Raw genomic sequence first — 10,145 nt, forward strand, 5'->3', positions numbered from 1 at the left:
TTCTTTGTCTTTTCTTTGCATTCAATTTTAAAAGAAAATTGACACCGAGAATAATAATTTATTTATTTTTTTCTTTTTCTCTTCGTTCTATACTTTTAAAAACTCAATTACATGGCATAGGCTTTCTAGATCAAATTTCAACAACAATTCATGCGATTTATATGTTTTACATGTATTGTTATCTTCGAGTTTCAACAACTATAATACGGACTTGTTTGGACAGACAAAATTAAGTTGACTTTGTTTTGCCTATGACTACTAAAAAGATACTCCTTTGATAGGTTTTGAAATAATTGAATCCTACAAACTGAAGGATACACAATGATCAATAAAATTAAATTTAGTAGAATTCTCCGCCAGAAAGTTTGAGAGAACATACTTTTGATATCTAATAATCTTCAATACAAACTGTTCCAATTAATATATATTGTAACTTTCATGTAATAAATAGAGTATACCAGTAAACAACCCAGACAATATTGGGGTTGAGACAACAATTCTGTTTCTGTGATTTCTGTATGAAATTGTCAAGACTAAAGGAGTGGCTATAGAGCTTGCTTTGTAAGTTCTATGTGATTACCTGGATCAAAATTTTAGATGTAAAATGATGACTGATGATGACTAATGGGCAGTCTTCTGTAATTTGATTACAAATGGTGATTGCAAAATCAAATCTTTGGACTTCAGTTTGTTTACCTTCTCCGTTTTGACTCTTTTCGCATCTCTGAAAGGTAACTATCTAAGTTGGACTTGACCCATAAGCGCCTGCTAATGAGATCTTTCTTGGTTGAGTCATCTAACAGTTGCAAAGTCAAAGTTAATTACTGTAAACTATGGAGAAGGTGATGAAACACACAAACGAGAAAACTAAAGATATATTCTTGTATATGATAGGAAAATAAATTTATTAATTAAGAGGAAAATTAGAGCTAGCAATTTCAGGAAAAAAATGAATGGCCAAAGAGGTTTAAAGGCACCTATTCTGCATACAATTTCTCAATTTTTGTAAAATACTTATGGCAAAGCTAAAGTAACTTGAAAAAAAAAGTGTATGCACGTCAAATGCCAACCCGATCCCTTTAAAAAATATACCAATTTTGACCACCCATTTACAAAAACCTTGGCTCTTGATCAAAATCATAGCATTGCTTTTCGTAGATCAACATATCTTCAAGAGGTAGATTCGCCAATTCAAGATTCAGTACATTTAAGTTGTGGATGGCTTCTTAGATATAACCAAAATGGCGGAGATTAGCAATGAATTTGAAATTTAACCAATAGGTTGTGGGTTCAAGTCTCCGTTGACACATATAAAGTAATATGGAGCAGGTGTCCAACATATGCAAGTCTTTGTCTTTCAAATAACAAGCAATGCTCTTGAAATTCTTTCCAGTAACAGTTATCAATATCCATGGAATAATGATATTAATAAGTCTGTCAAGTAAATTCTTCAGAATCGAGTAGAGAGACAGCGTAACCTTATTTATGCAAGAATGGTTGTGTATCAGTTATAACTATATAATACAATAACATCATGTTTGTCATCCCAAGCAATCCAGAAATCTATGTTTCAAGTAAAAATTAGTTGAAAATCATACTGCACCACTCAATGTTTAAATAATGACAAATAAGAAATTCTAGATTACTAACATTTTATGTTAAGGGCAGAGGCTGAAGCTAGAAGTAAAGATACAAGAATTATCGCAAGATGTATGCAACAGAAATTAGATGATTTTTATATGTTACTAAATCGATATACCCTTAGTATAATGTTCATATTCTTATTAAACTTGAATGGAGAACATATTACAACTACAGCCAAATATGTTAAAAAGGGTTCTGGGTTCACTTTGAGAGAAATCTTACCTCAGGTAGATCATCATTACTGGAGAGTTTTTCTTGGTTCATCATTTTAAACATTTTGATTTAAAATTTTTAAGAAATAGATTATTAATGGACAAATACCATAAAAATCCATATTCACGAATTGACTAAATTTTTCGATAATGAAAAACAATTTACAATTTTTCATATTTTTTTACTAGCATGATTCCAATCTTGAGCTTATAAAACCAGAAGCAAATAAGTATATCCAGTTTAGCAATATATATAATATAAATGGAGAAGAAAAATTCATTTACTGACAAAACTTAATGACATAAGTCATACTTCAGTTGTCCAGTGCATGTATATATGAATTAAAAACGGATGAGGTTTTCCCTATTCAAGGTTACCCGAGGAGGGCATGTTTTTTCCTACTCAGATGTATGCGGCCTAATCGGGGAATTTGGTGACCGTTTCCAAACCTAAAATTGGCCATCTACAAGATTGTACCTGGTGGAATTCGAAACTAAGACCTCTTGTAAAGAGGTCACTGGTCAGGGATGTTACCACTAGGCCACCATGAAAGTGGTTTGCATGTATATATAAATGAAATTTCATAAATAAGATAAATTCTGCCAAAAAGTTGAATAATGTTACCAAGGTATTCCCATGAATCAGGAGGTGCCCCAAGTGCTCGTCTTGTCAAATAAGATGCATCTTCCCAAGAATATGAAGTTCGGTTTATTTTGTACCTCCAATACCAAGATCCATACCATAAAACTAGCTGAAAGAAGAAAATTTAAAAAAAATCAGATCAATTTCTATATGTATGCCTTGTAGAATGATGGTTTATAGCTGTGATAAGAGAAGAAAAATTTGACCCATAGGTCGATGCTGGTTGTGTTTCATCTCTAATGGGGTCTTCAAGAGAAAAATAGCTTAAAAGAAACAGAGTCAAATGGGTTGAAATTTGCCAAAAGCATATTGTTTATGCATAGAATCTCCTAAATCATTGTTGACAGATTTTAATTTGTATTAAAGTTGATTAACTTTTCTTTTGTCACATTTGACACACTCTATAGAGTATGGGTCAACATAATCCCGCCCATATAAAAAGTGCCGATTGACCCTTTACCCACCCTGTCCATGTTCGCACCTATATCAAAAGTTAATGGCATATGGCACAATTGGTTACTCGGCTTAATATTGTCAACTCTTGAATTGCAAGATAATAAAACAACCTTTCCAAGAGTGTATGGCAAGAGTATAAAACGCACACCAAGAAGTCCCCACATTGTTGGCTTTTCAGCACCTTTTATCTGCAATTCAAGTTCCTTGCTAAGGTCGTCCTGCATTTTCCTGCCATAAATATGAATTCAAAATTTATATAGAATAGCATCAAATGTGAAATAAAATTGTTTTTCAATGAACTATATAAAAATATTAAATGAGATTATCCAATAATGGTTTCATACTTGTCTATCTTGTAACCACCTTTCTTCTTGCTTGACATAGCCCCAGTGCGCTCCAGTTCCAAAGCTTTTAACTTATTTTTATAAGCCGGTGTCCTCTTGACCATGTCAATAGCCTAATCATACATAAAAGCAGTAAGAATATAATACCGGAAACAAAATGACTAATAAGAAAAGTAGAGAGGAGTCTGCGAGTATCGTTTTTGTAGACTGAAAACTTCTTTAATCACCGGTCAAGGTGGCCAATGGGTGGGTAGGCTAATAGATTAAAGTGGATCATTTTGGTAGAGGCCAGGTCAGCTGAAACACCTTGTGTTCAGAATCTTCCAAATTCTTATTAGATATCCAAAACAATCTATCTTTTCAATAATAAACGATATAAAATTTCTGAAATAGAAGTACACTTTCCGACTTGTTTTGACCCCTCAATTCCTCAAGTCTGTTTCATATAAAGCTAATAATTATATCATACTCATTTTACCCATTGGAGATAAGCAGAATCCATATCAACCCATATACTTAATGGGTTCAAAGAGCCACCTCCAACTACAAGCGCAATGGTGAAGGTTGCTTGACTCATGTTAATATGACCCAAGGTTTTATAACCACTGAAATCACCTTTTTCTTTCTTGCAGTTATTCCCATGTACCATAGCAAGAAAACATACTTTTATAGCTATTATATAATGGCCACAATTAATTGCAGAATTGCTAAGCTAAGGGTTTTGAAAGAGTGTTCTGTTTGACCACATTACTGAAGTTATTTTAGCATACATATCGTTTACCTGATGATACCTTGTCCACTGGTTCAGATATTGAATCCCTGAGAGAACTAAAAGAAGACCTATCAAAACAGCACGAGGATCCTAGCAAATAAAAAGCATACTCATCGTTATTGATCATGATACAAGAGATGTACTACAGCTTCTTATAATCTGTAAAAAATATAATTACAAAAGTGCCAGTTTAATATTACCGTTTTATGACCATAGTAGGCATGATAATATCGAGCTGTATTATAAAAGACCTAAAATTGCAAAAGGGACACATTAAAAGTTATTGATATAAATACATAATAAGCACGCGTCTTAAATAGCAACTTACCTCCTCTGGATGCTCAATTGCATAATCATATTGCGCTCTCGTAACATCATCTTTTAAAATCTGCACAAAATTAATAATACAAGTGACATGTAAGTGTTATTAATCTCCGTACAACAGAAGTCCATAGTCCTAAACTATACCTTTTATAACTTCAGTAGCGGCCACACTCTAAGAAACTAACTAATCTAATCTCATCAAGTCACAAGTTGCACGCTCTTTACAAGTTAACAGACTCATTTCTATATTATGTAGTGATAAATCCAAGATTTTCCACCATGGCATATCCATATACTACTGCAACTTTTTTTTTCAAAACCATGCAAACAAAAAAATATATACTCCGTAATTACTAATTTGGTCGGTAGAAAAATGTATAAATTACTCAACTTTACAGTTTCTTTATGTAATAGAAGCGATTCGCACAGCACACAAATCACCTGCCTTTTGTATGGATGTTTAAATTGCAATACTAATTTGCGATTTCGCATTGTGGTATTGAAATAGCAAAGTTATTTCGAAAAAAGCAAGGAAATTTTGTTGAAAATTTATGAAAACCCAAAAAAATTTGGTCAAAATTGTATCTTATAGATGTTTCTAGGTTATTTTCTTTGTTCTTTTGAACCACACTTTGAATGTACTATCCGAAACAAGCAAATTCACACAACGAAAAACCGACATTATAATCATAAAGTATTGCCTAAAAATCAAATTCAATAGAAAATGGCATTAGAGTACCTCATAAGCATTTGCAACTTTGACAAACAATTTTTTCGATTCCGGATCCGGGTTTTTATCAGGGTGACTGTCAAATACAAAATTCATATATTATATTATAAAATGAAAAATAAATAGATATGACTAATTTACAATAAATAATAAATAAATAAATGAAAAAAAAATAAAAACTTACTGTTTCAATGAGAGCTTATAGTAAGCTCGCTTGATTTCTGATGCATTTGCATTTTGCGAAACCCTTAAACAAACAAATAAAAAAAAAAGGTGAGAAATCATTATTAAAATTAAAAGTGATAATAAATAGTGATAAAATTAAAATTTAAGAAAAAAAAAAGGGAAAATGATGGTAAATACCCAAGTAGATCGTAGCAATCATCTTCGTCACAATAGATAGAGATCGAAGGTTGTATGAAAAAGATTATGAGGATTGAAACGACGGCGTAATGATGAAACGACGGCGTACCCATCCTTTTCTTCTTGTTTCTTTCTGTTTAGATTTTGATCCAAAAAGAGGGAGTACTTATGGATCCGTTTCGGGAACGGAAATGGTGGTCAATAGCTCAAGAAACGGTCACAGTGGTGGAGAAAGAGAAGAAAAAAAAAATAGATAGAGAGACGGAGTGAGGACGACCTGTTGCTAGTGGTCACCGTGGGGCGATGGTCGGTATCCATGATTCCATGGTGGTGGCGCTTGAGAGAGAGGATATAGAGATATATAAGTATGTCCCAAGTATAAACGTAAATATAGATAGATACGATTGAGGAGACAGAACAACAAACCTGAGGCGGTACCTCTCCAAATGTAGATTCCGTAAGGATCTCCGGCCACAAAAAAGATAAAAGTCGGAAAGTGTAAAGTGTTTAGAAAAAAAACATACTTGACATCCGGGAACATGTTAAGGAGATATATCTGTCAGCCGAGTCCGGCTACCTTGAGAGTAGAGAAGATTAGCAAGCATGTGACCTAACAAAACCTTAGCACTGGTTCGACAATGCATATACTATAGCAACCATTGAACATATATAACAACATAAAAGTATAGAAATATAATAAACAAAGTCTCTTACAAGAAACTCAAAAGATGGTAAGAAAACAACAAAGACATACATACATATAAATAGGAATTGACTAAGCATTTCCAAGAAAGTTAACGATTTCCACTCAACCTACGGAGCAAGGTAATTAAGGCCGCCTAACTAAAACTAATCCTAGACTCCTACTCTTCTCATCAAACTCTCAAAACCCTAAAGTAAGCCTATACCCTAGTCCTCTAGAAAACCTCTCATTGGTCATGTCCTCTGACAGACGAAAGCATTTGGAGGTCAACAAACACTAGAGTAACCCCCCCTCGGTTTCGACCTATCGAGAATTAAGGCCAAAACCCCTACGGAGGTCACAGAGAACCAAAGTCTAACTAAAAAATTCTACTTAACCTATTCCCATATGTCTTACACTCCTTGTCCACGTCCTCCGCCAGGAAGTTCAATTGGCGCCTTCAGAAATCCGTCCTTCCACCTCCATCGACCTACCTCTTCTCCTATCAGGTGTAAGCCCTCTGTAGCGTCAAGTCACCTTGGGCCCACTACTCCAGCCATCACTACCATCCTTAGGCAAGGCAATATGGGAAAAGAGTCGATCAAAAAGTCTTACCCTAACCTAACCCTTTACTCTAATCCTAGTCCTCTAAGCCGTCCCATCTGACGTCATGTCCTTCGACAAGCCAAGCTCTATTAGGTCATTCGCTACTCGATCCTCCCACCTCATCTTAGGCCTTCCCCTTCTTCATATGCCGTCAACGTGAATAGACTCCGCTCTCCTTAGTAGTGTTGTTCGATCACTTCTCCTAACGTGGCCAAACCATCTCAAGCACCCTTCCCTTAGCTTGTTAATGATGGCCCCTACTTCAAGTTCGGCTCTAAAAACTCCCGTGGGGATCCTGTCTGATAGGGTCTTCTCGCAAGTCCACCTTAGCATCCTCATCTCAGCCACCTCCACTCGAGACGCTTGGGCTTTCGTCATCGCCCAACATTCTGACCCGTATAACATAGTCGGTCTAATCGCCACTCTGTAGAACTTGCCTTTCAGTTTTAGTGGGATCCTCTTGTCGCACATTACTCTAGTAGTTGCTCTCCACTTCATCCATCCACCTTGTATTCGACGTGTCACATTATCATCTATCCCCCCTGATTTGTGTATTGCCGATCCCAGGTATCTAAAAGACTCATTCGGTCACAAAATCCGTTCCCTAATGCGAATATCCTCATCCCCATTTTGTCTTATCTCCTGCTTATCGAAGTCACATCTTAGGTAAATAGTCTTCTCTCGGCTCACGCATAAACCATGGTCTTCCAGGGCTTCTCTCCATTTCTTTAACATACGGTTTAGCTCTTCCGTTGATCTCGCGATAAGCGCAATGTCATCGGCAAAAATCGTGCACCATGGTAGTTCATCCTGTAGGCCACTGGACAACTCGTCTAAGATCAAGGTAAAAAGGTATGGGCTAAGCGCCGAACCCTGGTATAGGCCCATTTCTACCGAGAAGAGCTATGTGCTCCCCACGAGGGTTCAAAAACTAGTCCTCACCCTATCGTACATACCCCTAATAACACTAATATATCTCCTAGTAACTCCTTTCACTTGAAGTGTCCTCCAAATAAGCTCTCGTGGTACACTATCATATGCCTTTTCCAAATCTAGGAAGGCACAGTGTAGCGCTTTTTGCCTTTCCCTATACTTCTCTATAAGCTTCTGGTGATGTGAATAGCCTCTATCGTCGACCTCCCTTGCATAAAACCGAATTGGTTCTCTGCAACCTTCGTAACCCTTCTAAGTCTCATCTCGATCACTCTCTCCTAAAGCTTCATGGTATGACTTAGGAGTTTAATGCCCCTATAGTTGCTACAACTCTGCACGTCCCCCTTGTTCTTATAGATAGGTATAAACTCACTAAGTCTCCATTCTTCTAACATTTTTGCACTTGTCCAAATCTTGTTGGAGAGGGTTGTCAACAAGCTTATTCCCACGTCCCCAGGCATCTCTATGCCTCAATAGGGATTTGGTCTGGACCTACTGCTTTGTTTCTCCCCATCTTCTATAGGGTGAACCTTACTTCCTCTTGGCTGATCCTCGTAACATTGTCGTCGTTGTAGCGTGTGTGTGGGAGTGTGGCGTGGTTCTCTCATCCTTTACTTCGCCCCGACCTACTCCCATTAAACAGATTGGCAAAGTACTCTTCCCATATTTTCCTAATGTCTATTTCCTTCACAATGCTCCGCCTGCTTCCGTCTTTGATATAAATGACATCACCTAAGTCCTTACGTCATCTCTCCCTTGCTTTAGCAATTCTAAAGATATCGTTTTTCCCTTCTTTAGAATCTAGTTTCTTATACAGTTCTTCGTATGCTCTTTCTTTTGCTCTAGCTACACTCCTCTTTTCTTCTTTCTTGGCTTCGTAGTACCTCTGCCTTGCCAAGGACCATTCTTCATTTGTCCCGTTCTGGCGGCTTTTGACTAGCTCTTTAAAGCAACTAAGTTTTGTCGCGACCTTGGTCTGGACCTCTTCACTGATCCACCAAGATTCTCTACCCACTTTACGCAGTCTTCCTGTTGTTGGAAACTTGGAACCACGTTAGTATGATCGTCACTGATCGTTTATCATTCCTGATATGATAATTGACGATAATGAAATCCCTATGTCTAAGTAAATATATGATGGACGTATTTACTCTTAGAGGCGTAATATAGGGTTTCCCATTAGGTGATTGTGACTAAGAGGACTAATGGTACACATATTAAACACCAAAAGGGTTGAATGTGTAATTACTAAAGGGTTGAATGTGTAATTACTCTCATTATGTATAGAAGGTAATTAACCCTAAGTTTAGGTTAATCCCTACACATAATCCCTCACTAAATTCGTGTGTTTTTCTCTCTCCAATTCGTGCATCAAGCAACAGCCGAATTACTCATCCCATTATTAATCAATCACCTTGTTTTGGGAACCCGAAATTAATGGCAAACATGTTTAATGCCTTTACAGGTTCCACAAGATCATCTGGTGAGTATTTTACCTTGAATCAAACCATGTTTATTCCAACACCTGTTCCTCTAGATAACCCTAATACCTCATTTGCCTTCTCCCTCATACCCTCTGCCAAGAGTGTCCACAACTGGTTAGCTTCCATATGCGAATGTCTTGAATCTCCCTTGTGAACCTCGTGCTAGTCATCGACCTAAACGTCTCTGCTGCTTCACCCCTTAGGTTTTTCCAAAGAATTCTTGGCTTTACAGCCTTCTTTATCTTGCTCGTCTACTCAAGAGCAAATCTATGACCAACAGTCTATGTTGGGAGTAGCCAGCCTCACTAGGGAGGACCTTGCAATCTTTGCATGCCCTAAAATTGCCTTTACGCACCAAGAAGTAGTCGATCTGAGTTTCATTTAGGCTACTCTGAAAGGTAATCAACTGATGATCCCTCTTCCGGAAGAAAGAGTTTGCGATAACCAGGTCGTGTGCAGTAGCAAACTCCAATATCGTGCGTCCATCTTCATTCTTAACTCCAAACCCTAATCCCCCGTGAACACCCGGGTAGCCGTCTGACTCTACTCCTATATGCCTGTTTAAGTCTCCTTCTAAGACTAATCGTTGATCATCAGGGCAACTCCTCACAAGCTCATCGAGTGAGTCCCAAAAACACTTCTTCTCTTCCGCTCTCCGTCCCCAACTGGGAGCATACGCGTTGATCATGTTTATTGTCTCCTCTTGTGTCACCAATCTCACCAACATCAGCCTATCCCCGTATCTTTTGACGAGCACTACATAGTCTTTAAGTCGTTCGGTCATGATGATCCCTACTCCGTATATCGACTTAAGCGCTCTAAAATACCATAGCTTGTATTCGTTATCCTCTCTGGTGCTTTTTCCCGTCCACCTAGTTTCCTAAAAGCATGCAATGTCTACTTTATACCTAGTCAAGGCATCTCCTAACTCTAAAAGCTTTCTCTTAAGGGT

At 37.2% G+C, this 10,145-nt stretch overlaps 3 protein-coding genes across 5 annotated transcripts; all 3 read right to left on the reverse strand.

The window, feature by feature from the left end:
- Window positions 1-364: 364 nt before the first annotated feature.
- Window positions 365-5,887, reverse strand: LOC122582821 (chaperone protein dnaJ 50). 3 transcript variants are annotated; one of them, XM_043755257.1, is made up of 11 exons: window positions 5,489-5,887; window positions 5,310-5,372; window positions 5,135-5,201; window positions 4,400-4,459; window positions 4,272-4,322; window positions 4,081-4,161; window positions 3,300-3,412; window positions 3,066-3,183; window positions 2,482-2,608; window positions 697-796; window positions 365-580 (listed from the first exon to the last, which is right to left on the reverse strand). In XM_043755257.1, the coding sequence occupies exons 1-11, from the start codon at window positions 5,599-5,601 to the stop codon at window positions 577-579; spliced, it is 897 nt and encodes a 298-aa protein (XP_043611192.1). In that variant the 5' UTR covers window positions 5,602-5,887; the 3' UTR covers window positions 365-576. The 3 variants fall into 3 exon arrangements, with proteins under 3 accessions (XP_043611192.1, XP_043611191.1, XP_043611190.1); XM_043755256.1 differs by having other exon boundaries at window positions 365-796; window positions 5,489-5,621; window positions 5,766-5,885; XM_043755255.1 differs by having other exon boundaries at window positions 365-796; window positions 5,489-5,885.
- Window positions 5,888-6,917: 1,030 nt separating this feature from the next.
- Window positions 6,918-7,247, reverse strand: LOC122583227. The gene has a single exon (XM_043755652.1). The coding sequence runs from the start codon at window positions 7,245-7,247 to the stop codon at window positions 6,918-6,920; it is 330 nt and encodes a 109-aa protein (XP_043611587.1).
- Window positions 7,248-9,431: 2,184 nt separating this feature from the next.
- On the reverse strand, window positions 9,432-9,977 carry LOC122583228 (craniofacial development protein 2-like). The gene has a single exon (XM_043755653.1). The coding sequence runs from the start codon at window positions 9,975-9,977 to the stop codon at window positions 9,432-9,434; it is 546 nt and encodes a 181-aa protein (XP_043611588.1).
- Window positions 9,978-10,145: the final 168 nt, after the last annotated feature.

The sequence above is a fragment of the Erigeron canadensis genome, chromosome 9, assembly GCF_010389155.1.
Source record: "Erigeron canadensis isolate Cc75 chromosome 9, C_canadensis_v1, whole genome shotgun sequence".
In the NCBI taxonomy this organism is placed as follows: domain Eukaryota; kingdom Viridiplantae; phylum Streptophyta; class Magnoliopsida; order Asterales; family Asteraceae; genus Erigeron; species Erigeron canadensis.